Below are 27987 nucleotides of genomic sequence, written 5' to 3'. Positions count from 1 at the left end.
CAGTCTTTAGCCCTCCTATTCACCAGACTGTACAGTCTTTAGCCCTCCTATTCACCAGACTGTACTGTCTTTAGTCCTCCTATTCACCAGACTGTACTGTCTTTAGTCCTCCTATTCACCAGACTGTCTTTAGTCCTCCTATTCACCAGACTGTCTTTAGTCCTCCTATTCACCAGACTGTCTTTAGTCCTCCTATTCACCAGACAGTCTTTAGTCCTCCTATTCACCAGACAGTCTTTAGTCCTCCTATTCACCAGACAGTCTTTAGTCCTCCTATTCACCAGACTGTCTTTAGTCCTCCTATTCACCAGACAGTCTTTAGTCCTCCTATTCAGCAGACAGTCTTTAGTCCTCCTATTCAGCAGACTGTCTTTAGTCCTCCTATTCAGCAGACTGTCTTTAGTCCTCCTATTCACCAGACAGTCTTTAGTCCTCCTATTCACCAGACAGTCTTTAGTCCTCCTATTCACCAGACTGTACAGTCTTTATTCCTCCTATTCACCAGACTGTACAGTCTTTAGTCCTCCGATTCACCAGACTGTACAGTCTTTAGTCCTCCTATTCACCAGACAGTCTTTAGTCCTCCTATTCACCAGACTGTACAGTCTTTAGCCCTCCTATTCACCAGACTGTACAGTCTTTAGTCCTCCTATTCACCAGACTGTACAGTCTTTATTCCTCCGATTCACCAGACTGTACAGTCTTTATTCCTCCGATTCACCAGACTGTACAGTCTTTATTCCTCCGATTCACCAGACTGTACAGTCTTTAGTCCTCCTATTCACCAGACTGTACAGTCTTTAGTCCTCCTATTCACCAGACTCTACAGTCTTTAGTCCTCCTATTCACCAGACTCTACAGTCTTTAGTCCTCCTATTCACCAGACTGTAGTCTTTAGTCCAATGATGGCCTGACCCGGTCAAACCCAGACGACGATGAGCCAATTGTGCACTGCCCTATGGAACTCACAATCATGGCCAGATGTGATACAGCCTGGATACGAACCAGGGACTGTAGTGATGCTTCTTGCACTGAGATGCAGTGCCTTAGACCGCTACACCACTCGGGAGCTCATTTGACTAGTTTCACAATAGATAAGGCATACTTTCACAAACTATATCCCTCTTTCTCATAGTTATGTAGGCTACCTTCCTCTGTCATGCGGTCGATGTGTATCTAACCTAACGTAGCAGGTGTAAAAGTGCATCCATCTCTGTCCAAGTGGAACAGGCGCAATGGATTATGGTCATTGTAGTTAATTATCACGTTCCTGCTCTGAACTAGGTGGCAATATTTGCTTTATGAAAACTACAGCGCTTCAGCCCAGCGTCCCACATAGTTCTTGACTTAATTTCTCTAGTGAATGATTTGATTTCTCTCCAGAGAAATGGCGCATTGGGCTCACAAATTTTTAATTTTTTACTAAATTGTATTCAAGTAATTGAACCGACAACAGTTAATCGCTCAGGACTAGTGTGTGTGTGTGTGTGCATTACCCTGCGGATGTTGCTGATAGGAACGTCAGTGAAGGTGCCTGTTGGCGTGGCAACACCCGGGGCAGGTGTAGGGGCGTGGCTAGCCGGGGAAGGAGGAGCTGCAGCAACAGGAGCCTACACACCATCAGAAACCCAATCCAGTCTAGAGTGAACATTGCATCAGAAAACCAATCTAGTCTAGAGTGAACATTGCATCAGAAACCCAATCCAGTCTAGAGTGAACATTGCATCAGAAACCCAATCCAGTCTAGACCGAACATTGCATCAGAAACCCAATCCAGTCTAGAGTGAACATTGCATCAGATGTGTCTACAGACAATGTTTTATGCTAAATATGTATCAATGGTAAGTATATAAACAAAACATTAAGGATAAATGCAGTAAAGTGTGTGGTGACTTACAGCGGGGACAGCCTTGGGGGGGACGAAAGTCTCAATGTCTTTCCTGGTGACTCTACCATCAGGACCAGAGCCTGAAACACACACAAAAAGCATGTGTCAGAGAGAGGAAGGTGTACGCGTGTGTGTGTGTGTGTGTGTGTGTGGACACTCACCGCTGACCTGGGCCAGGTCAATGCCCTTCTCTGCAGCGAGCTTCTTGGCTAGCGGACTGGCGAAGACCCGCCCTTTCCTTGGGGTTGCCGGGGCCACATGAGCTGGGCTAGCTGCTGCAGGAGTGGGGGCTACAACCTAGAAGACACACAGTGTTGTTGCCTTGTGTCGCTATGACTTGATGTTCTGTTATTCTCTAGTCTGTCAGAGAACTATCTGGAAAATGTAGCAAGATCTCTAACAACGCTAGCTAACGCGTTAAAATACAAGATCTCTAACAGCGCTAGCTAACACGTTAAAATACAAGATCTCTAACAGCGCTAGCTAACACGTTAAAATACAAGATCTCTAACAACGCTAGCTACACATCCATATCGAGTAGAGCTGGGCGATATATACAGGGCACCAGTACCGAGTTGATGTGCAGGTGTTTGAGGTAATTGTGGTAGATATGTACATATAGGTAGGGGTTAAGTGACTAGGCAACAGGATATATAATAAGCAGTAGCAGCTGTTTATGTGATGATTCAAAAGAGTGCAAAAGGGGGTCAATGCAGATGGTTTGGGTAGCTATTTAGCAATCTTATGGCTTGGGGGTGGAAGCTGTTCAGGGTCCTGTTGGTTCTAGACTTTGTACATCGGTATCGCTTGCCTTGCAGAAGCAGAAAGAACAGTCCATGACTTGGGTGGCTGGAGCCTGACCATTTTTATGGCCTTCCTTTGACACCGCCAGGTATAGAGGTCCTGGGTGGTGATAAGCTCTGCACCAGTGATGTACTGGGCAATGTCACACTACCCTCTGTAGCTCCTTGCGGTCAAATGCCAAGCAGTTGCCATACCAAGGGGTGATGCAGCCAGTCAAGATGCTCTCAATGGTGCCGAGGGCCCATGACTAATATTTTCAGCCTCCTGAGGGGGAAGAGGCTGTCCGGTCTAGACGATGCATGGAGAAACGAGCGGGATGTATATCCATGTCCTTGTTTTCAGCCACGACTCCAAGAAACATAGAATGTTCCAGTTGTTCAGGTCCCGTTGATAGTCTCGAATGGAACCTGTCCAGTTTGTTCTCTAGTGATTGTACGTTAGAGGTGTAGAGGCGATTGATTTGTTCACCAACGTAGTCTCGTCAGCATGCTGCCTCTTTCACAGCCACTTCCACTGCCGACTCGATGTAGAAATTGTCATCCAAATTAAGGTTAGTGAGCGCTGTTCTGGTGTCCAGAAGCTGTTTTCGGTCAAAGGAAACGATGTTGTAAAAAAGTTGAGATCAATGTAAAAAAAACAAAAAAACAACAAGAATTGGTCAGGAACCCATAAAACGCCTGGGTGTGTTTTACCTGTGCCGGGGGAGGGGGTTAGGGTGTGTTTTACCTGTGCTGGGGAGGGGTTAGGGTGTGTTTTACCTGTGCCGGGGGAGGGGTTAGGGTGTGTTTTACCTGTGCTGGGGAGGGGTTAGGGTGTGTTTACCTGTGCTGGGGGTTAGGGTGTGTTTTACCTGTGCTGGGGGAGGGGGTTAGGGTGTGTTTTACCTGTGCTGGGGGAGGGGTTAGGGTGTGTTTTACCTGTGCTGGGGAGGGTTTAGGGTGTGTGTTACCTGTGCTGGGGGTTAGGGTGTGTGTTACCTGTGCTGGGGTTAGGGTGTGTTTTACCTGTGCTGGGGGTTAGGGTGTGTTTTACCGGTGCTGGGGAGGGGTTAGGGTGTGTTTTACCTGTGCTGGGGGAGGGGGTTAGGGTGTGTTTTACCTGTGCTGGGGGGGGGGTTAGGGTGTGTTTTACCTGTGCTGGGGGAGGGGTTAGGGTGTGTGTTTACCTGTGCTGGGGGAGGGGTTAGGGTGTGTGTTACCTGTGCTGGGGGTTAGGGTGTGTGTTACCTGTGCTGGGGGTTAGGGTGTGTGTTACCTGTGCTGGGGGTTAGGGTGTGTGTTACCTGTGCTGGGGGTTAGGGTGTGTTTTACCTGTGCTGGGGGTTAGGGTGTGTTTTACCGGTGCTGGGGAGGGGTTAGGGTGTGTTTTACCTGTGCTGGGGGAGGGGGTTAGGGTGTGTTTTACCTGTGCTGGGGGAGGGGTTAGGGTGTGTTTTACCTGTGCTGGGGGAGGGGTTAGGGTGTGTTTTACCTGTGCTGGGGGAGGGGGTTAGGGTGTGTTTTACCTGTGCTGGGGGAGGGGGTTAGGGTGTGTGTTACCTGTGCTGGGGGTTAGGGTGTGTGTTACCTGTGCTGGGGGTTAGGGTGGTGTTACCTGTGCTGGGGGTTAGGGTGTGTTTTACCTGTGCTGGGGGTTAGGGTGTGTTTTACCGGTGCTGGGGAGGGGGTTAGGGTGTGTTTTACCTGTGCTGGGGGAGGGGTTAGGGTGTGTTTTACCTGTGCTGGGGGAGGGGGTTAGGGTGTGTTTTACCTGTGCTGGGGGAGGGGGTTAGGTGTGTGTTACCTGTGCTGGGGGAGGGGTTAGGGTGTGTGTTACCTGTGCTGGGGGAGGGGTTAGGGTGTGTTTTACCTGTGCTGGGGGAGGGGTTAGGTGTGTTTTACCTGTGCTGGGGGAGGGGGTTAGGGTGTGTTTTACCTGTGCTGGGGGAGGGGTTAGGGTGTGTGTTACCTGTGCTGGGGGAGGGGGTTAGGGTGTGTTTTACCTGTGCTGGGGGAGGGGTTAGGGTGTGTTTACCTGTGCTGGGGGTTAGGGTGTGTGTTACCTGTGCTGGGGGTTAGGGTGTGTGTTACCTGTGCTGGGGTTAGGGTGTGTTTTACCTGTGCTGGGGGTTAGGGTGTGTTTTACCGGTGCTGGGGAGGGGGTTAGGGTGTGTTTACCTGTGCTGGGGGGAGGGGTTAGGGTGTGTTTTACCTGTGCTGGGGGAGGGGTTAGGGTGTGTTTTACCTGTGCTGGGGGAGGGGTTAGGGTGTGTTTTACCTGTGCTGGGGGAGGGGGTTAGGGTGTGTTTTACCTGTGCTGGGGGAGGGGTTAGGGTGTGTGTTACCTGTGCTGGGGGTTAGGGTGTGTGTTACCTGTGCTGGGGGTTAGGGTGTGTGTTACCTGTGCTGGGGGTTAGGGTGTGTTTTACCTGTGCTGGGGGTTAGGGTGTGTTTTACCGGTGCTGGGGAGGGGTTAGGGTGTGTTTTACCTGTGCTGGGGAGGGGGTTAGGGTGTGTTTTACCTGTGCCGGGGGAGGGGGTTAGGGTGTGTTTTACCTGTGCCGGGGGAGGGGTTAGGGTGTGTTTTACCTGTGCCGGGGAGGGGGTTAGGGTGTGTTTACCTGTGCCATCGGGGGAGGGGGGTTAGGGTGTGTTTTACCTGTGCGGGGGAGGGGTTAGGGTGTGTGTTACCTGTGCTGGGGGAGGGGTTAGGGTGTGTGTTACCTGTGCTGGGGGAGGGGTTAGGGTGTGTTTTACCTGTGCTGGGGGAGGGGTTAGGGTGTGTTTTACCTGTGCTGGGGGTTAGGGTGTGTTTTACCTGTGCTGGGGGAGGGGGTTAGGGTGTGTTTACCTGTGCTGGGGGAGGGGTTAGGGTGTGTTTTACCTGTGCTGGGGGAGGGGTTTAGGGTGTGTGTTACCTGTGCTGGGGGTTAGGGTGTGTGTTACCTGTGCTGGGGTTAGGGTGTGTTTTACCTGTGCTGGGGGTTAGGGTGTGTTTTACCGGTGCTGGGGAGGGGGTTAGGGTGTGTTTTACCTGTGCTGGGGAGGGGGTTAGGGTGTGTTTTACCTGTGCTGGGGGAGGGGTTAGGGTGTGTTTACCTGTGCTGGGGGAGGGGGTTAGGGTGTGTTTACCTGTGCTGGGGGAGGGGGTTAGGGTGTGTGTTACCTGTGCTGGGGGGGTTAGGGTGTGTGTTACCTGTGCTGGGGGTTAGGGTGTGTGTTACCTGTGCTGGGGGTTAGGGTGTGTGTTACCTGTGCTGGGGGTTAGGGTGTGTTTTACCTGTGCTGGGGGTTAGGGTGTGTTTTACCGGTGCTGGGGAGGGGGTTAGGGTGTGTTTTACCTGTGCTGGGGGAGGGGTTAGGGTGTGTTTTACCTGTGCTGGGGGAGGGGTTAGGGTGTGTTTTACCTGTGCTGGGGAGGGGTTAGGGTGTGTTTTACCTGTGCTGGGGGAGGGGTTAGGGTGTGTTTTACCTGTGCTGGGGGAGGGGTTAGGGTGTGTGTTACCTGTGCTGGGGGTTAGGGTGTGTGTTACCTGTGCTGGGGTTAGGGTGTGTGTTACCTGTGCTGGGGGTTAGGGTGTGTTTTACCTGTGCTGGGGGTTAGGGTGTGTTTTACCGGTGCTGGGGAGGGGTTAGGGTGTGTTTTACCTGTGCTGGGGGAGGGGTTAGGGTGTGTTTTACCTGTGCTGGGGGAGGGGGTTAGGGTGTGTTTTACCTGTGCTGGGGGAGGGGTTAGGGTGTGTGTTACCTGTGCTGGGGGAGGGGTTAGGGTGTGTTTTACCTGTGCTGGGGAGGGGTTAGGGTGTGTTTTACCTGTGCTGGGGGAGGGGTTAGGGTGTGTTTTACCTGTGCTGGGGAGGGGTTAGGGTGTGTGTTACCTGTGCTGGGGGAGGGTTAGGGTGTGTTTTACCTGTGCTGGGGGAGGGGTTAGGGTGTGTTTACCTGTGCTGGGGGTTAGGGTGTGTGTTACCTGTGCTGGGGGTTAGGGTGTGTGTTACCTGTGCTGGGGGTTAGGGTGTGTTTTACCTGTGCTGGGGGTTAGGGTGTGTTTTACCGGTGCTGGGGAGGGGGTTAGGGTGTGTTTTACCTGTGCTGGGGAGGGGTTAGGGTGTGTTTTACCTGTGCTGGGGGAGGGGTTAGGGTGTGTTTTACCTGTGCTGGGGGAGGGGGTTAGGGTGTGTTTTACCTGTGCTGGGGGGGGGTTAGGGTGTGTGTTACCTGTGCTGGGGGTTAGGGTGTGTGTTACCTGTGCTGGGGGTTAGGGTGTGTGTTACCTGTGCTGGGGGTTAGGGTGTGTTTTACCTGTGCTGGGGGGTTAGGGTGTGTTTTACCGGTGCTGGGGAGGGTTAGGGTGTGTTTACCTGTGCTGGGGGAGGGGTTAGGGTGTGTTTTACCTGTGCCGGGGGAGGGGGTTAGGGTGTGTTTTACCTGTGCCGGGGGGAGGGGTTAGGGTGTGTTTTACCTGTGCGGAGGGGGGGGGGGGGTTAGGGTGTGTTTACCTGTGCGGGGGAGGGGTTAGGGTGTGTGTTACCTGTGCTGGGGGAGGGGTTAGGTGTGTGTTACCTGTGCTGGGGGAGGGGTTAGGGTGTGTGTTACCTGTGCTGGGGGGGGTTAGGGTGTGTGTTACCTGTGCTGGGGAGGGGGTTAGGGTGTGTTTTACCTGTGCTGGGGGAGGGGTTAGGGTGTGTGTTACCTGTGCTGGGGGAGGGGGTTAGGGTGTGTTTTACCTGTGCTGGGGGAGGGGGTTAGGGTGTGTTTACCTGTGCTGGGGGTTAGGGTGTGTGTTACCTGTGCTGGGGGTTAGGTGTGTGTGTTACCTGTGCTGGGGGTTAGGGTGTGTGTTACCTGTGCTGGGGAGGGGTTAGGGTGTGTTTACCTGTGCTGGGGGAGGGGTTAGGGTGTGTGTTACCTGTGCTGGGGAGGGGTTAGGGTGTGTTTTACCTGTGCTGGGGGAGGGGGTTAGGGTGTGTTTTACCTGTGCTGGGGGTTAGGGTGTGTGTTACCTGTGCTGGGGTTAGGTGTGGTTACCTGTGCTGGGGGTTAGGGGTGTGTTTACCTGTGCTGGGGGTTAGGGTGTGTTTTACCGGTGCTGGGGAGGGGTTAGGGTGTGTTTTACCTGTGCTGGGGGAGGGGGTTAGGGTGTGTTTTACCTGTGCTGGGGGAGGGGTTAGGGTGTGTTTTACCTGTGCTGGGGGAGGGGGTTAGGGTGTGTTTTACCTGTGCTGGGGGAGGGGTTAGGGTGTGTGTTACCTGTGCTGGGGGTTAGGGTGTGTGTTACCTGTGCTGGGGGTTAGGGTGTGTGTTACCTGTGCTGGGGGTTAGGGTGTGTTTTACCTGTGCTGGGGGTTAGGGTGTGTTTACCGGTGCTGGGGAGGGGGTTAGGGTGTGTTTTACCTGTGCTGGGGGAGAGGGTTAGGGTGTGTTTACCTGTGCTGGGGAGGGGTTAGGGTGTGTTTTACCTGTGCCGGGGAGGGGTTAGGGTGTGTTTTACCTGTGCGGGGGAGGGGGTTAGGGTGTGTTTTACCTGTGCTGGGGGAGGGGTTAGGGTGTGTGTTACCTGTGCTGGGGGTTAGGGTGTGTGTTACCTGTGCTGGGGGTTAGGGTGTGTGTTACCTGTGCTGGGGTTGGGTGTGTTTTACCTGTGCTGGGGGTTAGGGTGTGTTTTACCGGTGCTGGGGGAGGGGTTAGGGTGTGTTTTACCTGTGCTGGGGGAGGGGTTAGGGTGTGTTTACCTGTGCCGGGGGAGGGGTTAGGGTGTGTTTACCTGTGCCGGGGAGGGGTTAGGGTGTGTTTTACCTGTGCCGGGGAGGGGTTAGGGTGTGTTTTACCTGTGCCGGGGAGGGGGTTAGGGTGTGTTTTACCTGTGCCGGGGAGGGGGTTAGGTGTGTGTTACCTGTGCTGGGGGAGGGGGTTAGGGTGTGTGTTACCTGTGCTGGGGGAGGGGTTAGGGTGTGTTTTACCTGTGCTGGGGGAGGGGTTAGGGTGTGTTTTACCTGTGCTGGGGTTAGGGTGTGTTTTACCTGTGCTGGGGTTAGGGTGTGTTTTACCTGTGCTGGGGGAGGGGGTTAGGGTGTGTTTACCTGTGCTGGGGGAGGGGTTAGGGTGTGTTTTACCTGTGCTGGGGGGAGGGGTTTAGGGTGTGTGTTACCTGTGCTGGGGTTAGGGTGTGTGTTACCTGTGCTGGGGGTTAGGGTGTGTTTTACCTGTGCTGGGGGTTAGGGTGTGTTTTACCGGTGCTGGGGAGGGGGTTAGGGTGTGTTTTACCTGTGCTGGGGGAGGGGTTAGGGTGTGTTTTACCTGTGCTGGGGGAGGGGGTTAGGGTGTGTTTTACCTGTGCTGGGGGAGGGGTTAGGGTGTGTTTTACCTGTGCTGGGGGAGGGGTTAGGGTGTGTGTTACCTGTGCTGGGGGTTAGGGTGTGTGTTACCTGTGCTGGGGGTTAGGGTGTGTGTTACCTGTGCTGGGGGTTAGGGTGTGTGTTACCTGTGCTGGGGGTTAGGGGTGTGTTTTACCTGTGCTGGGGGTTAGGGTGTGTTTTACCGGTGCTGGGGAGGGGTTAGGGTGTGTTTACCTGTGCTGGGGAGGGGTTAGGGTGTGTTTTACCTGTGCTGGGGGGGGGTTAGGGTGTGTTTTACCTGTGCTGGGGAGGGGTTAGGGTGTGTTTTACCTGTGCTGGGGGAGGGGGTTAGGGTGTGTTTTACCTGTGCTGGGGGTTAGGGTGTGTGTTACCTGTGCTGGGGGTTAGGGTGTGTGTTACCTGTGCTGGGGGTTGTGTGTTACCTGTGCTGGGGGTTAGGGTGTGTTTTACCTGTGCTGGGGGTTAGGGTGTGTTTTTACCGGTGCTGGGGGGGGGTTAGGGTGTGTTTTACCTGTGCTGGGGGAGGGGTTAGGGTGTGTTTACCTGTGCTGGGGAGGGGTTAGGGTGTGTTTTACCTGTGCTGGGGGAGGGGGTTAGGGTGTGTTTTACCTGTGCTGGGGGAGGGGGTTAGGGTGTGTTTACCTGTGCTGGGGGAGGGGGTTAGGGTGTGTTTTACCTGTGCTGGGGAGGGTTGGGGGTTTACCTGTGCTGGGAGGGTTAGGGTGTGTTTTACCTGTGCTGGGGGAGGGGTTAGGGTGTGTTTTACCTGTGCTGGGGGAGGGGGTTAGGGTGTGTTTACCTGTGCTGGGGGTTAGGGTGTGTGTTACCTGTGCTGGGGTTAGGGTGTGTGTTACCTGTGCTGGGGGTTAGGGTGTGTTTACCTGTGCTGGGGGGTTAGGGTGTGTTTTACCTGTGCTGGGGGAGGGGTTAGGGTGTGTTTTACCTGTGCTGGGGAGGGGTTAGGGTGTGTTTTACCTGTGCTGGGGGAGGGGTTAGGGTGTGTTTACCTGTGCTGGGGGAGGGGTTAGGGTGTGTTTTACCTGTGCTGGGGGGGGTTAGGGTGTGGTTACCTGTGCTGGGGGTGTGTTACCTGTGTGGGGTTGTTACCTGTGCTGGGGGTTAGGGTGTGTTTTACCTGTGCTGGGGTTAGGGTGTGTTTTACCGGTGCTGGGGAGGGTTAGGGTGTGTTTTACCTGTGCTGGGGGAGGGGTTAGGGTGTGTTTACCTGTGCCGGGGAGGGGTTAGGGTGTGTTTTACCTGTGCCGGGGGAGGGGTTAGGGTGTGTTTTACCTGTGCCGGGGGAGGGGGTTAGGGTGTGTTTTACCTGTGCCGGGGGAGGGGGTTAGGGTGTGTGTTACCTGTGCTGGGGGAGGGGTTAGGGTGTGTGTTACCTGTGCTGGGGAGGGGGTTAGGGGTGCTGGGGGAGGGGTTAGGGTGTGTTTTACCTGTGCTGGGGGTTAGGGTGTGTTTACCTGTGCTGGGGGAGGGGTTAGGGTGTGTTTTACCTGTGCTGGGGGGGGGTTAGGGTGTGTTTACCTGTGCTGGGGGAGGGTTTAGGGTGTGTGTTACCTGTGCTGGGGGTTAGGGTGTGTGTTACCTGTGCTGGGGGTTAGGGTGTGTTTTACCTGTGCTGGGGAGGTGTTTACCTGTGCTGGGGGTTAGGTGTGTTTTACCTGTGCTGGGGGAGGGGTTAGGGTGTGTTTTACCTGTGCTGGGGGAGGGGTTAGGGTGTGTTTTACCTGTGCTGGGGGGAGGGGTTAGGGTGTGTTTTACCTGTTGGGGAGGGGTTAGGGTGTGTTTTACCTGTGCTGGGGGAGGGGGTTAGGGTGTGTTTTACCTGTGCTGGGGGAGGGGTTAGGGTGTGTTTTACCTGTGCTGGGGAGGGGGTTAGGGTGTGTGTTACCTGTGCTGGGGGGGGGTGTGGGTTGGGGGTTAGGGGTGTGTTACCTGTGCTGGGGGTTAGGGTGTGTGTTACCTGTGCTGGGGGGGTTGGGTGTGTTTTACCGGTGCTGGGGAGGGGTTAGGGTGTGTTTTACGGTGCTGTGCTGTGGGGAGGGGTTAGGGTGTGTTTTACCTGTGCTGGGGGAGGGTTAGGGTGTGTTTTACCTGTGCTGGGGGAGGGGTTAGGGTGTGTGTTGGGGAGGGGTTAGGGTGTGCTGTGCTGGGGGAGGGGTTAGGGTGTGTTTTACCTGTGCTGGGGGAGGGGTTAGGGGTGTGTTACCTGTGCTGGGGGTTAGGGTGTGTGTTACCTGTGCTGGGGGTTAGGGTGTGTGTTACCTGTGCTGGGGGTTAGGGTGTGTTTACCTGTGCTGGGGGTTAGGGTGTGTTTTACCTGTGCTGGGGAGGGTTAGGGTGTGTTTTACCTGTGCTGGGGGAGGGGTTAGGGTGTGTTTTACCTGTGCTGGGGGAGGGGTTAGGGTGTGTTTTACCTGTGCTGGGGGAGGGGTTAGGGTGTGTTTTACCTGTGCTGGGGAGGGGTTAGGGTGTGTTTACCTGTGCTGGGGAGGGGTTAGGGTGTGTTTACCTGTGCTGGGGGAGGGGTTAGGGTGTGTGTTACCTGTGCTGGGGGAGGGGTTAGGGTGTGTTTTACCTGTGCTGGGGGAGGGGTTAGGGTGTGTTTACCTGTGCTGGGGAGGGGTTAGGGTGTGTTTACCTGTGCTGGGGAGGGGGTTAGGGTGTGTGTTACCTGTGCTGGGGGTTAGGGGTGTTTTACCTGTGCTGGGGGAGGGGTTAGGGTGTGTTTACCTGTGCTGGGGGTTACCTGTGCTGGGGTTGTGTGTTTACCTGTGCTAGGGGGTTTACCTGTGCTGGGGGTTAGGGTGTGTTTACCGGTGCTGGGGAGGGGTTAGGGTGTGTTTACCTGTGCTGGGGAGGGGTTAGGGTGTTTTACCTGTGCTGGGGGGGGGTTAGGGTGTGTTTTACCTGTGCTGGGGAGGGGTTAGGGTGTGCTGTGGGGGAGGGGTTAGGGTGTGTTTTACCTGTGCTGGGGGGGGGGGTTACCTGTGCTGGGGGTGTGTTTACCTGTGCTGGGGGAGGGGGTTACCTGTGCTGGGGGGTGTGTTTTACCTGTGCTGGGGAGGGGTTAGGGTGTGTTTACCTGTGCTGGGGGAGGGGGTTAGGGTGTGTTTACCTGTGCGGGGGAGGGGTTAGGGTGTTTTACCTGTGCGGGGAGGGGGTTAGGGTGTGTTTTACCTGTGCCGGGGAGGGTTAGGGTGTGTTTACCTGTGCCGGGGGAGGGGGTTAGGGTGTGTTTTACCTGTGCCGGGGGGGTTAGGGTGTGTTTTACCTGTGCGGGGAGGGGTTAGGGTGTGTTGTTACCTGTGCTGGGGAGGGGTTAGGGTGTGTGTTTACCTGTGCTGGGGAGGGGTTAGGGTGTGTTTTACCTGTGCTGGGGGAGGGGTTAGGGTGTGTTTTACCTGTGCTGGGGGAGTGGGTTGCTGGGGGGTGTGTTTTACCTGTGCTGGGGGGGGTTAGGGGTGTTTACCTGTGCTGGGGGAGGGGTTTAGGGTGTGTTTACCTGTGCTGGGGGAGGGGGTTACCTGTGCTGGGGGTGTGTGTTTTACCTGTGCTGGGGGTTAGGGTGTGTTTACCGGTGCTGGGGAGGGGTTAGGGTGTGTTTACCTGTGTTTTACCTGTGCTGGGGGAGGGGTTAGGGTGTGTTTTACCTGTGCTGGGGGGGTTAGGGTGTGTTTTACCTGTGCTGGGGGAGGGGTTAGGGTGTGTGTTACCTGTGCCTGTGTTACCTGGGGAGGGGTGTTACCTGTGCTGGGGGTTGTGTGTTTACCTGTGCTGGGGGTTAGGGTGTGTTTTACCTGTGCTGGGGGGGGGTTGGGGAGGGGGTGTGTGTTTTACCTGTGCTGGGGGAGGGGTTAGGGTGTGTTTTACCTGTGCTGGGGAGGGGTTAGGGTGTGTTTTACCTGTGCTGGGGGAGGGGGTTAGGGTGTGTTTTACCTGTGCTGGGGGAGGGGTTAGGGTGTGTTTTACCTGTGCTGGGGGAGGGGTTAGGGTGTGTTTTACCTGTGCTGGGGGGGGTTAGGGTGTGTTTACCTGTGCTGGGGTTAGGGTGTGGTTACCTGTGCTGGGGGTTAGGGTGTGTGTTACCTGTGCTGGGGGTTGGGGAGGGGGTGTGTTTACCTGTGCTGGGGGGGTTAGGGTGTGTTTTACCTGTGCTGGGGGAGGGGTTAGGGTGTGTTTTACCTGTGCTGGGGGAGGGGTTAGGGTGTGTTTTACCTGTGCTGGGGGAGGGGTTAGGGTGTGTTTTACCTGTGCTGGGGGAGGGGTTAGGGTGTGTTTACCTGTGCTGGGGGAGGGGTTAGGGTGTGTTTTACCTGTGCTGGGGGAGGGGTTAGGGTGTGTTTTACCTGTGCTGGGAGGGGGTTAGGGTGTGTTTTACCTGTGCTGGGGGAGGGGTTAGGGTGTGTTTTACCTGTGCTGGGGGGGGGTTAGGGTGTGTTTTACCTGTGCTGGGGGGGGTTAGGGTGTGTTTTACCTGTGCTGGGGGGTTAGGGTGTGTTTACCTGTGCTGGGGGGTTAGGGTGTGTTTTACCTGTGCTGGGGAGGGGGTTAGGGTGTGTTTTACCTGTGCTGGGGGAGGGGGTTAGGGTGTGTTTTACCTGTGCTGGGGGAGGGGTTAGGGTGTGTTTTACCTGTGCTGGGGGAGGGGGTTAGGGTGTGTTTACCTGTGCTGGGGAGGGGTTAGGGTGTGTGTTACCTGTGCTGGGGGTTGGGGGTTACCTGTGCTGGGGGTTAGGGTGTGTTTACCTGTGCTGGGGGTTAGGGTGTGTTTTACCTGTGCTGGGGGTTAGGGTGTGTTTTACCTGTGCTGGGGAGGGGGTTAGGGTGTGTTTTACCTGTGCTGGGGGTTAGGGTGTGTTTTACCTGTGCTGGGGAGGGGGTTAGGGTGTGTTTACCTGTGCTGGGGGAGGGGTTAGGGTGTGTTTTACCTGTGCTGGGGGAGGGGGTTGTTACCTGTGCTGGGGGGTGTGTGTTTACCTGTGCTGGGGGTTAGGGTGGTGTTACCTGTGCTGGGGGTACCCTGTGCTGGGGGTGTGTGTTTTACCTGTGCTGGGGAGGGGTTAGGGTGTGTTTACCTGTGCTGGGGGAGGGGTTAGGGTGTGTTTTACCTGTGCTGGGGGGGTTAGGGTGTGTTTTACCTGTGCTGGGGGGGGAGGGTTAGGGTGTTTACCTGTGCCGGGGGGGTTAGGGTGTGTTTTACCTGTGCCGGGGGAGGGGTTAGGGTGTGTTTTACCTGTGCTGGGGGGGGGTTAGGGTGTGTGTTACCTGTGCTGGGGGAGGGGTTAGGGTGTGTTTACCTGTGCTGGGGGAGGGGTTAGGGTGTGTTTTACCTGTGCTGGGGGAGGGGAGGGGGTTACCTGTGCTGGGGGTGTGTTTTACCTGTGCTGGGGAGGGGTTAGGGTGTGTTTTACCTGTGCTGGGGGGGGTTAGGGTGTGTTTTAGGGTTTAGGGTGTGTGTTACCTGTGCTGGGGTTAGGGTGTGTGTTACCTGTGCTGGGGTTAGGGGGTTTTACCTGTGCTGGGGTTAGGGTGTGTTTACCTGTGCTGGGGAGGGGGTTAGGGTGTGTTTTACCTGTGCTGGGGAGGGGTTAGGGTGTGTTTTACCTGTGCTGGGGGAGGGGTTAGGGTGTGTTTTACCTGTGCTGGGGGAGGGGTTAGGGTGTGTTTACCTGTGCTGGGGGAGGGGGTTAGGGTGTGTTTTACCTGTGCTGGGGTTAGGGTGTGTGTTACCTGTGCTGGGGGTTAGGGTGTGTGTTACCTGTGCTGGGGGTTAGGGTGTGTGTTACCTGTGCTGGGGTTAGGGGTGTTTTACCTGTGCTGGGGGTTAGGGTGTGTTTTACCTGTGCTGGGGAGGGGGTTAGGGTGTGTTTTACCTGTGCTGGGGAGGGGTTAGGGTGTGTTTTACCTGTGCTGGGGAGGGGTTAGGGTGTGTTTTACCTGTGCTGGGGGAGGGGTTAGGGTGTGTTTTACCTGTGCTGGGGGGGGGGTTAGGGTGTGTTTTACCTGTGCTGGGGGAGGGGTTAGGGTGTGTGTTACCTGTGCTGGGGGTTAGGTGTGTGTTACCTGTGGTTAGGGTGTGTTTACCTGTGCTGGGGGTTAGGGTGTGTTTTACCTGTGCTGGGGAGGGGTTAGGGTGTGTTTTACCTGTGCTGGGGAGGGGTTAGGGTGTGTTTTACCTGTGCTGGGGAGGGGGTTAGGGTGTGTTTTACCTGTGCTGGGGGGGGGTTAGGGTGTGTTTTACCTGTGCTGGGGAGGGGTTAGTGTGTGTTACCTGTGCTGTTTTACCTGTGCTGGGGGAGGGGTTAGGGTGTGTTTTACCTGTGCTGGGGGTTAGGGTGTGGTGCTAGGGGTTAGGGTGTGTTTTACCTGTGCTGGGGGTTTTACCTGTGCTGGGGGGTTAGGGTGTGTGTTACCTGTGTGTGTTTACCTGTGCTGGGGGGTTAGGGTGTGGGTTAGGGTGTGTGTTTTACCTGTGCTGGGGGAGGGGTTAGGGGGTTTTACCTGTGCTGGGGGGGTTGTGTGTTTACCTGTGCTGGGGGGGGTTAGGGTGTGTGTTACCTGTGCTGGGGGTTAGGGTGTGTGTTACCTGTGCTGGGGGTTAGGGTGTGTGTTACCTGTGCTGGGGGTTAGGTGTGTTTTACCTGTGCTGGGGGGGTGTTTTAGGGTGCTGGGGAGGGGTTAGGGTGTGTTTTACCTGTGCTGGGGGAGGGGTTAGGGTGTGTTTTACCTGTGCTGGGGAGGGGTTAGGGTGTGTTTACCTGTGCTGGGGGAGGGGTTAGGGGTGGACCTGTGCTGGGGGTTAGGGTGTGTGTTACCTGTGCTGGGGGAGGGGGGTTACCTGTGCTGGGGGTTAGGGTGTGTTTACCCTGTTTACCGGTGCTGGGGAGGGGTTAGGGTGTGTTTTACCTGTGCTGGGGGGGGGTTAGGGTGTGTTTTACCTGTGCTGGGGGAGGGGGGTGTGTTTACCTGTGCTGGGGAGGGGTTAGGGTGTGTGTTACCTGTGCTGGGGAGGGGTTAGGGTGTGTTTACCTGTGCTGGGGGAGGGGTTAGGGTGTGTTTACCTGTGCTGGGGGAGGGGGTTAGGGTGTGTTTTACCTGTGCTGGGGGGGGGTTAGGGTGTGTGTTACCTGTGCTGGGGGTTAGGGTGTGTGTTACCTGTGCTGGGGGTTAGGGTGTGTGTTACCTGTGCTGGGGGTTAGGGTGTGTTACCTGTGCTGGGGGTTAGGGTGTGTGTTACCGGTGCTGGGGAGGGGTTAGGGTGTGTGTTACCTGTGCCGGGGGAGGGGTTAGGGTGTGTGTTACCTGTGCTGGGGGAGGGGTTAGGGTGTGTTTTACCTGTGCTGGGGAGGGGTTAGGGTGTGTGTTACCTGTGCTGGGGGTTAGGGTGTGTGTTACCTGTGCTGGGGGTTAGGGTGTGTGTTACCTGTGCTGGGGGTTAGGGTGTGTTTTACCTGTGCTGGGGTTAGGGTGTGTTTTACCTGTGCTGGGGGTTAGGGTGTGTTTTACCGGTGCTGGGGAGGGGGTTAGGGTGTGTTTTACCTGTGCTGGGGGAGGGGTTAGGGTGTGTTTTACCTGTGCTGGGGGAGGGGTTAGGGTGTGTTTTACCTGTGCTAGGGGAGGGGTTAGGGTGTGTGTTACCTGTGCTGGGGGAGGGGTTAGGGTGTGTTTACCTGTGCTGGGGGAGGGGTTAGGGTGTGTTTTACCTGTGCTGGGGGAGGGGTTAGGGTGTGTTTTACCTGTGCTGGGGGAGGGGTTAGGGTGTGTGTTACCTGTGCTGGGGGTTAGGGGTGTGTTACCGGTGCTGGGGGAGGGGTTAGGGTGTGTGTTACCTGTGCTGGGGGTTAGGGTGTGTGTTACCTGTGCTGGGGGTTAGGGTGTGTGTTACCGGTGCTGGGGAGGGGTTAGGGTGTGTGTTACCTGTGCCGGGGAGGGGGTTAGGGTGTGTGTTACCTGTGCCGGGGGAGGGGTTAGGGTGTGTGTTACCTGTGCTGGGGGAGGGGTTAGGGTGTGTTTTACCTGTGCTGGGGAGGGGTTAGGGTTTGTTTTACCTGTGCTGGGGAGGGGATTAGGGTGTGTGTTACCTGTGTCGGGGAGGGGGTTAGGGTGTGTTTTACCTGTGCTGGGGGAGGGGTTAGGGTGTGTTTTACCTGTGTCGGGGAGGGGTTAGGGTGTGTTTTACCTGTGCCGGGGGAGGGGTTAGGGTGTGTGTTACCGGTGCTGGGGGAAGGGATTAGGGTGTGTTTTACCGGTGCTGGGGGAGGGGGTTAGGGTGTGTGTTACCGGTGCTGGTGCAGGAGCAGGGGGTGGGGTGGAGACATCTGCCCCTGCTGTCTCTACGTAGTCACTGAAGGCAGCGATGTCACTCTCCTTCTCCACGATGATGCAGAGAGGAGCGCCCAGAGGAACGTCACGCGTTCCCTCAGACACCATGATCTTCGCCAGGTAACCCTCCTCCTGCACCTCAAACCCTGCACACACACACACACACACACACACACACACACACACACACACACAATTGAAATCACACTGAGTGTAGTCTGTCTGTGTGTTTATACATTGTGTGTGTACAGTCTGTGGTGTGTACTGACCGATGGTAGCCTCGTGTCTATGGTGTGTGTGGTGTGTATACCCCGTGTGTGGTGTGTGTGGTGTGTATACCCCGTGGGTGGTGTGTATACCCCGTGAGTGGTGTGTGTGGTGTGTATACCCCGTGGGTGGTGTGTGTGGTGTGTATACCCCGTGGGTGGTGTGTGTGGTGTGTATACCCCGTGGGTGGTGTGTATACCCCGTGGGTGGTGTGTATACCCCGTGGGTGGTGTGTATACCCCGTGGGTGGTGTGTGTGGTGTGTATACCCCGTGGGTGGTGTGTATACCCCGTGTGGGGTGTGTGTGGTGTGTATACCCCGTGGGGTGTGTGTGGTGTGTATACCCCGTGTGTGGTGTGTATACCCCGTGGGTGGTGTGTATACCCCGTAGGGTGTGTGTGGTGTGTATACCCCGTAGGGTGTGTGGTGTGTATACCCCGTGTGTGGTGTGTATACCCCGTAGGGTGTGTGTGGTGTGTATACCCCGTGTGTGGTGTGTATACCCCGTAGGGTGTGTGTGGTGTGTATACCCCGTGGGTGTGTGTGGTGTGTATACCCCGTGTGTGGTGTGTGTGGTGTGTATACCCCGTAGGGTGTGTGTGGTGTGTATACCCCGTGTGTGGTGTGTATACCCCGTGGGTGGTGTGTATACCCCGTGTGTGGTGTGTGTGGTGTGTATACCCCGTGTGTGGTGTGTATACCCCGTGGGTGGTGTGTGTGTGGTGTGTATACCCCGTGTGTGGTGTGTATACCCCGTGGGTGGTGTGTGTGGTGTGTATACCCCGTGGGTGGTGTGTATACCCCGTGGGTGGTGTGTATACCCCGTGTGTGGTGTGTGTGGTGTGTATACCCCGTGTGTGGTGTGTGTGGTGTGTATACCCCGTGTGTGGTGTGTGTGGTGTGTATACCCCGTGTGTGGTGTGTATACCCCGTGGGTGGTGTGTATACCCCGTGGGTGGTGTGTATACCCCGTGGGTGGTGTGTATACCCCGTGGGTGGTGTGTATACCCCGTGGGTGGTGTGTATGGTGTGTATACCCCGTGGGTGGTGTGTATACCCCGTGGGTGGTGTGTGTGGTGTGTATACCCCGTGTGTGGTGTGTGTGGTGTGTATACCCCGTGTGTGGTGTGTATACCCCGTGAGTGGTGTGTATACCCCGTGGGTGGTGTGTGTGGTGTGTATACCCCGTGTGTGGTGTGTATACCCCGTGGGTGGTGTGTATACCACGTGGGTGGTGTGTATACCCCGTGTGTGGTGTGTATACCCCGTGGGTGGTGTGTATACCCCGTGGGTGGTGAGTGTGGTGTGTATACCCCGTGGGTGGTGTGTGTGGTGTGTGTACCCCGTGTGTGGTGTGTGTGGTGTGTGTACCCCGTGGGTGGTGTGTGTGGTGTGTATACCCCGTGTGTGGTGTGTATACCCCGTGGGTGGTGTGTGTGGTGTGTATACCCCGTGGGTGGTGTGTGTGGTGTGTATACCCCGTGGGTGGTGTGTGTGGTGTGTATACCCCGTGTGTGGTGTGTATACCCCGTGTGTGGTGTGTATACCCCGTGGGTGGTGTGTATACCCCGTGGGTGGTGTGTGTGGTGTGTGTACCCCGTGTGTGGTGTGTGTACCCCGTGGGTGGTGTGTGTGGTGTGTATACCCCGTGGGTGGTGTGTATACCCCGTGGGTGGTGTGTGTGGTGTGTATACCCCGTGGGTGGTGTGTGTGGTGTGTATACCCCGTGGGTGGTGTGTGTGGTGTGTATACCCCGTGGGTGGTGTGTATACCCCGTGGGTGGTGTGTATACCCCGTGGGTGGTGTGTATACCCCGTGGGTGGTGTGGGTGGTGTGTATACCCCGTGGGTGGTGTGTATACCCCCGTGGGTGGTGTGTGTGGTGTGTATACCCTATGGGTGGTGTGTATACCCCGTGAGTGGTGTGTGTACCCCGTGGGTGGTGTGTGTGGTGTGTATACCCCGTGGGTGGTGTGTATACCCCGTGGGTGGTGTGTGTGGTGTGTGTACCCCGTGGGTGGTGTGTGTGGTGTGTATACCCCGTGGGTGTGTGTACTGACCGATGGTAGCCTTGTCGGTCTCTATCTCCGCCAGTAGATCTCCTTCACTGAGTTTCTCTCCAACCTTCTTCTCCCAACGCTGCACTGTCCCCATGGTCATGGTAGGAGACAGAGCTGGCAGACACACCTAACACACAGGGTTCCTGATAAGACTAAATGGACCGGAGACGCAGACTGGTCGGGGACGTGAAACAATCTTTAATTGAAAGTGTTTAGTACAGGAAAATGTAAGGTGTTGTGTCCCACCTTCATGTGGGGTGGTAGGGAGCTGCCAGGGGCGACAGCAGTGGGGGGGGGAGGGGCAGCCGCAGAAGGGGCGGAGCTAGCAGCCAGCTTGTCCAACGTCAGGTCCTTAAAGGCTGGGATCAGATCAGCACTGATAAAACACACAGAGAGGTTAGAACACACACACACACACACCCCTGTGGACAACACACACACACACGGTAAAATAGACTCAAACACACACCCCTGTGGACAACACACACAGACGTACCTGTCGACAGTGATGCAGATGACAGAGCCCACGGCAACTCCAGTTCCTTCAGCTACCAGGATCTTAGCCAGGTAACAGTCCTCCAACAGCTCAAACCCCACCGTGGCCTTGTCAGTCTCCACCTAACAACACACACACACACACACACACACACACACAGTTAGCCAGGTAACAGTCCTCCAACAGCTCAAACCCCACCGTGGCCTTGTCAGTCTCCACCTAACACACACACACACACAGTTAGCCAGGTAACAGTCCTCCAACAGCTCAAACCCCACCGTGGCCTTGTCAGTCTCCACCTAACACACACACAGTTAGCCAGGTAACAGTCCTCCAACAGCTCAAACCCCACCGTGGCCTTGTCAGTCTCCACCTAACACACACACACAGTTAGCCAGGTCGGTGTTCACTACGCATGAAACAGAGGAACACACGGAGAAGAGAACCATTCAAACCATGAACAGAGTAACATTCAAATGACAAATTACATTTGCCGTGGTGGTGGTGGGGGGGACACATGCGCCGTGGTGGGGGGGGGACACATGCACCGTGGTGGTGGTGGGGACACATGCGCCGTGGTGGGGAGGGGACACATGCGCCGTGGTGGGGGACGGGGACACATGCGCTGTGGTGGGGGGACACATGCGCCGTGGTGGTGGTGGGGGGACACATGCACCGTGGTGGTGGTGGGGGGACACATGCACCGTGGTGGTGGTGACACATGCGCCGTGGTGGTGGTGGGGGGGACACATGCGCCGTGGTGGGGGGACACATGCACCGTGGTGGTGGTGGGGGGACACATGCACCGTGGTGGTGGTGGGGGGACACATGCGCCGTGGTGGTGGTGGGGGGACACATGCGCCATGGTGGTGGTGGGGGGACATGCGCCGTGGTGGGGGACATGCGCCGTGGTGGTGGTGGGGGGGGGGACGACATGCGCCGTGGTGGGGGGACATGCGCCGTGGTGGTGGTGGGGGGGACGACATGCGCCGTGGTGGTGGGGGGGACATGCGCCGTGGTGGTGGGGGAGGGACATGCGCCGTGGTGGTGGTGGTGGGGGGGGACATGCGCCGTGGTGGTGGTGGTGGTGGGGGGACATGCGCCGTGGTGGTGGTGCGCCGTGGTGGGGGGGACATGCACCGTGGTGGTGGGGGGACATGCGCCGTGGTGGTGGGGGGACATGCACCGTGGTGGTGGGGAGGACATGCGCCGTGGTGGTGGGGGAGGGACATGCGCCGTGGTGGTGGGGGGACATGCGCCGTGGTGGTGGGGGGCATGCGCCGTGGTGGTGGTGGGGAGGACATGCGCGCCGTGGTGGTGGTGGGGGGCACATGCGCCGTGGTGGGGGGACATGCGCCGTGGTGGGTGGGGACATACGCCGTGGTGGGTGGGGACATGCGCCGTGGTGGGGGGGACATACGCCGTGGTGGGGGGGACACATACGCCGTGGTGGGTGGGGACATGCGCCGTGGTGGGGGGGACACATACGCCGTGGTGGGGGGGATGCGCCGTGGTGGGGGACACATACGCCGTGGTGGGGGACGACACGCCGTGGTGGGGGACGACATGCGCCGTGGTGGGGGGACGACATGCGCCGTGGTGGGGGGGACATACGCCGTGGTGGGGGGGACGACATACGCCGTGGTGGGTGGGGACATGCGCCGTGGTGGGGGGACGACATACGCCGTGGTGGGGGGACATACGCCGTGGTGGGGGGGCGACATACGCCGTGGTGGGGGGACATGCGCCGTGGTGGGTGGGGACATATGCCGTGGTGGGGACGACATATGCCGTGGTGGGGGGACGACATATGCCGTGGTGGGGGGACGACATACGCCGTGGTGGGGGGACGACATACGCCGTGGTGGGGGGACGACATACGCCGTTGTGGGGGGGGACGACATACGCCGTTGTGGGGGGGACGACATACGCCGTGGTGGGTGGGGACGACATACGCCGTGGTGGGTGGGGACATGCGCCGTGGTGGTGGGGGACACATACGCCGTGGTGGGTGGGGACATGCGCCGTGGTGGGGGGACGACATACGCCGTGGTGGGGGGGACACATGCACCGTGGTGGTGGGGGGGGAACATGCGCCGTGGTGGTGGGGGGCACATGCACCGTGGTGGGGGGACATACGCCGTGGTGGGGGGACATGCGCCGTGGTGGGGGGACATGCGCCGTGGTGGGTGGGGGACATGCGCGGTGGTGGGGGGACACATGCACCGTGGTGGGGGGACACGCCGTGGTGGGGGGGACACATGCGCCGTGGTGGGGGGTGGTGGGGGGGGACATGCACCGTGGTGGGGGGACATGCGCCGTGGTGGTGGGGGGCACATGCGCACCGTGGTGGGGGGACATGCGCCGTGGTGGGGGGGACATACGCCGTGGTGGGGGGACATGCGCCGTGGTGGGGGGGACATGCGCCGTGGTGGGGGGGACATGCGCCGTGGTGGGGGACATGCGCCGTGGTGGGGGGGACATGCGCCGTGGGGGGGGGACATGCGCCGTGGTGGGTGGGGACATGCGCCGTGGTGGGTGGGGACATGCGCCGTGGTGGGTGGGGACATGCGCCGTGGTGGGGGGACATGCGCCGTGGTGGGGGGACACATACGCCGTGGTGGGGGGACGACATACGCCGTGGTGGGGGGACATGCGCCGTGGTGGGGGGACGACATGCGCCGTGGTGGGGGGGACATGCGCCGTGGTGGGGGGACGACATGCGCCGTGGTGGGGACGACATGCGCCGTGGTGGGGGGACGACATACGCCGTGGTGGGGGACCGACATACGCCCGTGGTGGGGGGACATGCGCCGTGGTGGGGGGACGACATACGCCGTGGTGGGGGGGACATGCGCCGTGGTGGGGGGGGACATACGCCGTGGTGGGGGGACGACATGCGCCGTGGTGGGGGGACGACATGCGCCGTGGTGGGGGGACACACACGCCGTGGTGGGTGGGGACATGCGCCGTGGTGGGGGGGGGACATACGCCCGTGGTGGGGGGACACATACGCCGTGGTGGGTGGGGACATGCGCCGTGGTGGGTGGGGACATACGCCGTGGTGGTGGGGACATGCGCCGTGGTGGGTGGGGACACGCCGTGGTGGGTGGGGACATGCGCCGTGGTGGGTGGGGACATGCCGCCGTGGTGCTCCGGGGGGGACATGCGCCGTGGTGGGGGGGACATGCGCCGTGGTGGGTGGGGACATGCGCCGTGGTGGGTGGGGACATACGCCGTGGTGGGTGGGGACATGCGCCGTGGTGGGGTGGGGACATGCGCCGTGGTGGGGGGACATGCGCCGTGGTGGGGGGGACATGCGCCGTGGTGGGGGGACATGCGCCGTGGTGGGGGGGACATGCGCCGTGGTGGGGGGGACACATGCGCCGTGGTGGGGGACACATGGTGGGGGGGACATGCGCCGTGGTGGGGGGGACACATGCGCCGTGGTGGGGGGGGACATGCGCCGTGGTGGGGGGGACATACGCCGTGGTGGGGGGGACATGCGCCGTGGGGGGGGGACACATACGCCGTGGTGGGGGACGACATACGCCGTGGTGGGGGGACACATACGCCGTGGTGGGTGGGGACATACGCCGTGGTGGGTGGGGACATGCGCCGTGGTGGGGGGGGACATGCGCCGTGGTGGGGGGGGACATGCGCCGTGGTGGGGGGGACATGCGCCGTGGTGGGGGGACATGCGCCGTGGTGGGGGGGACATACGCCGTGGTGGGGGGGGACATGCGCCGTGGTGGGGGGGACATGCGCCGTGGTGGGGGGACATGCGCCGTGGTGGGGGGGACATGCGCCGTGGTGGGGGGGGACATGCGCCGTGGTGGGGGGGACATGCGCCGTGGTGGGGGGGACATGCGCCGTGGTGGGGGGACATGCGCCGTGGTGGGGGGACATGCGCCGTGGTGGGGGACACATGCGCCGTGGTGGGGGGGGGACATACGCCGTGGTGGGGGGACATGCGCCGTGGTGGGGGGGACATACGCCGTGGGGGGGGGACATGCGCCGTGGTGGGGGGACATGCGCCGTGGTGGGGGGGACACATACGCCGTGGTGGGGGGACATGCGCCGTGGTGGGGGGACATGCGCCGTGGTGGGGGGACACATGCGCCGTGGTGGGGGACACATGCGCCGTGGTGGTGGGGGGACACATGCGCCGTGGTGGTGGGGGGACATGCGCCGTGGTGGGGGGGACATACGCCGTGGTGGGTGGGGACATGCGCCGTGGTGGGTGGGGACATGCGCCGTGGTGGGGGGACATGCGCCGTGGTGGGGGGGACGACATACGCCGTGGTGGGGGGACATGCGCCGTGGTGGGGGGACGACATACGCCGTGGTGGGGGGACATGCGCCGTGGTGGGGGGGACATGCGCCGTGGTGGGGGGACATGCGCCGTGGTGGGGGACATGCGCCGTGGTGGGGGGACATGCGCCGTGGTGGGGGGACATACGCCGTGGTGGGGGGGACATGCGCCGTGGTGGGGGGGACATGCGCCGTGGTGGGGGGACATGCGCCGTGGTGGGGGGACATACGCCGTGGTGGGGGGGACATGCGCCGTGGTGGGGGGGGACATACGCCGTGGTGGGGGGACATGCGCCGTGGTGGGGGGGGACATGCGCCGTGGTGGGGGGGGACATGCGCCGTGGTGGGGGGACATGCGCCGTGGTGGGGGGGACATGCGCCGTGGTGGGGGGGACATGCGCCGTGGTGGGGGGGGACACATGCGCCGTGGTGGTGGGGGGACACATGCGCCGTGGTGGGGGGGGACACATGCGCCGTGGTGGGGGGACATACGCCGTGGTGGGTGGGGACATGCGCCGTGGTGGGTGGGGACATGCGCCGTGGTGGGGGGGACATGCGCCGTGGTGGGGGGGGACATGCGCCGTGGTGGGGGGGACATGCGCCGTGGTGGGTGGGGACATGCGCCGTGGTGGGTGGGGACATGCGCCGTGGTGGGGGACACATGCGCCGTGGTGGGGGACATGCGCCGTGGTGGGGGGACACATGCGCCGTGGTGGGGGGGACATGCGCCGTGGTGGGGGGGACACATACGCCGTGGTGGGTGGGGACATACGCCGTGGTGGGGGGACATGCGCCGTGGTGGGGGGACACATACGCCGTGGTGGGGGACGACATACGCCGTGGTGGGGGGACATGCGCCGTGGTGGGGGGGACATGCGCCGTGGTGGGGGGGGGACCGACATACGCCGTGGTGGGGGGGGACATGCGCCGTGGTGGGGGGACATGACATACGCCGTGGTGGGTGGGGACATGCGCCGTGGTGGGGGGACGACATACGCCGTGGTGGGGGGACATGCGCCGTGGTGGGGGGGACATGCGCCGTGGTGGGTGGGGACATGCGCCGTGGTGGGGGGGACATGCGCCGTGTGGTGGGGGACGACATACGCCGTGGTGGGTGGGGACATGCGCCGTGGTGGGTGGGGACATACGCCCGTGGTGGGTGGGGACATGCGCCGTGGTGGGGGGACATGCGCCGTGGTGGGGGGACATACGCCGTGGTGGGGGGGACATGCGCCGTGGTGGGGGGACATGCGCCGTGGTGGGGGGACACATGCGCCGTGGTGGGGGACACATGCGCCGTGGTGGTGGTGGGGACACATGCGCCGTGGTGGTGGGGGGACACATGCGCCGTGGTGGGGGGACATGCACCGTGGTGGGGGGGACATGCGCCGTGGTGGGTGGGGACATGCGCCGTGGTGGGGGGACATGCGCCGTGGTGGGGGGACATGCGCCGTGGTGGGGGGACATGCGCCCGTGGGGGGACACATGCACCGTGGTGGTGGTGGGGACACATGCGCCGTGGTGGGGGGACATGCGCCGTGGTGGGGGGACATGCGCCGTGGTGGGGGGGACATGCGCCGTGGTGGGGGGACACATACGCCGTGGGCGGGGGGACACCGTGGTGGGGGGGGGACATGCACCGTGGTGGTGGTGGGGACACACGCCGTGGTGGGGGGGACACATGCGCCGTGGTGGGGGACATGCACCGTGGTGGGTGGGGACATGCGCCGTGGGGGGGGACATGCGCCGTGGTGGGGGGGACATGCGCCGTGGTGGGGGGACATGCGCCGTGGTGGGGGGGACACATGCGCCGTGGTGGGGGGACACATGCACCGTGGTGGTGGTGGGGACACATGCGCCGTGGTGGGGGGGACATGCGCCGTGGTGGGGGGGACATGCGCCGTGGTGGGGGGACATGCGCCGTGGTGGGGGGACATGCGCCGTGGTGGGGGGGGACATGCGCCGTGGTGGGGGGACATGCGCCGTGGTGGGGGGACATGCGCCGTGGTGGGGGGGGCACATGCGCCGTGGTGGGGGGGACATGCGCCGTGGTGGGGGGACACATGCGCCGTGGTGGGGGACACATGCGCCGTGGTGGTGGGGGGACACATGCGCCGTGGTGGGGGGACATGCGCCGTGGTGGGGGGGACATGCGCCGTGGTGGGGGGACATGCGCCGTGGTGGGGGGACATGCGCCGTGGTGGGGGGGACACATGCGCCGTGGTGGGGGGACACATGCGCCGTGGTGGGGGGGACATGCGCCGTGGTGGGGGGACATACGCCGTGGTGGGGGGGACATGCGCCGTGGTGGGGGGGGACATGCGCCGTGGTGGGGGGACATGCGCCGTGGTGGGGGGACACACGCACCGTGGTGGGGGGACACACGCCGTGGTGGGGGGACATGCGCCGTGGTGGGGGGGACATGCGCCGTGGTGGGGGGACATGCGCCGTGGTGGTGGGGGGACATGCGCCGTGGTGGGGGGACATGCGCCGTGGTGGGGGGGACATGCGCCGTGGTGGGGGGGACATGCGCCGTGGTGGTGGTGGGGGGACACATGCGCCGTGGTGGGGGGACACACGCCGTGGTGGGGGGGACATGCCGTGGTGGGGGACACACGCCGTGGTGGGGGGACACGCGCCGTGGTGGGGGGACATGCGCCGTGGTGGGGGGGACATGCGCCGTGGTGGGGGGACACATGCGCCGTGGTGGGGGACACATGGTGGGGGGGGACACATGCGCCGTGGTGGTGGTGGGGGGACACATGCGCCGTGGTGGTGGTGGGGACACATGCGCCGTGGTGGGGGACACGCGCCGTGGTGGGGGGGACATGCGCCGTGGTGGGGGGACATGCGCCGTGGTGGGGGGACATGCGCCGTGGTGGGGGGACATGCGCCGTGGTGGGGGGACACATGCGCCGTGGTGGGGGACATGCATGGTGGAGGGGGACATGCGCCGTGGTGGGGGGGACACATGCGCCGTGGTGGGGGGGACATGCGCCGTGGTGGGGGGGACACACGCGCCGTGGTGGGGGGGGACACACGCGCCGTGGTGGGGGGGGGACATGCGCCGTGGTGGTGGTGGGGACACACGCGCCGTGGTGGGGGTGGGGACATGCGCCGTGGTGGTGGTGGGGACATGCGCCGTGGTGGGGGCACACGCCGTGGTGGGGGGACACATGCGCCGTGGTGGGGGGACATGCGCCGTGGTGGTGGTGGGGACACACGCCGTGGTGGGGGGGACATGCGCCGTGGTGGGGGACACACGCCGTGGTGGGGGGACACATGCGCCGTGGTGGTGGTGGGGACATGCGCCGTGGTGGGGGGACACATGCGCCGTGGTGGGGGGGCACATACGCCGTGGTGGGGGGACATGCGCCGTGGTGGGGGGGAACATGCGCCGTGGTGGGGACACATGCGCCGTGGTGGGGGGACACACGCCGTGGTGGGGGGATGACACGCGCCGTGGTGGGGGGCACATGCGCCGTGGT

General features: G+C 60.3%; 1 protein-coding gene across 1 annotated transcript in view; it reads right to left on the bottom strand.

The window, feature by feature from the left end:
• The window catches only part of LOC115123282 (dihydrolipoamide S-acetyltransferase (E2 component of pyruvate dehydrogenase complex)), a 57561-nt gene that overhangs the window by 14469 nt on the left and 15105 nt on the right, over positions 1 to 27987 (bottom strand). Inside the window, exons 3-9 of the mRNA XM_065005026.1 lie at positions 20186 to 20307; positions 19936 to 20065; positions 19690 to 19816; positions 17322 to 17509; positions 2050 to 2185; positions 1898 to 1968; positions 1497 to 1610 (exon numbers count right to left, since the gene is read on the bottom strand). Coding sequence (XP_064861098.1) covers positions 1497 to 1610; positions 1898 to 1968; positions 2050 to 2185; positions 17322 to 17509; positions 19690 to 19816; positions 19936 to 20065; positions 20186 to 20307 — 888 coding nt within the window. The remainder of the gene's footprint in view (positions 1 to 1496; positions 1611 to 1897; positions 1969 to 2049; positions 2186 to 17321; positions 17510 to 19689; positions 19817 to 19935; positions 20066 to 20185; positions 20308 to 27987) is intronic.

Source organism: Oncorhynchus nerka, linkage group LG19 (assembly GCF_034236695.1).
Source record: "Oncorhynchus nerka isolate Pitt River linkage group LG19, Oner_Uvic_2.0, whole genome shotgun sequence".
In the NCBI taxonomy this organism is placed as follows: domain Eukaryota; kingdom Metazoa; phylum Chordata; class Actinopteri; order Salmoniformes; family Salmonidae; genus Oncorhynchus; species Oncorhynchus nerka.
The sequence above is the reverse complement of the archived record's forward strand: the minus strand, read 5'-3'. Positions and strand labels throughout refer to the sequence as shown.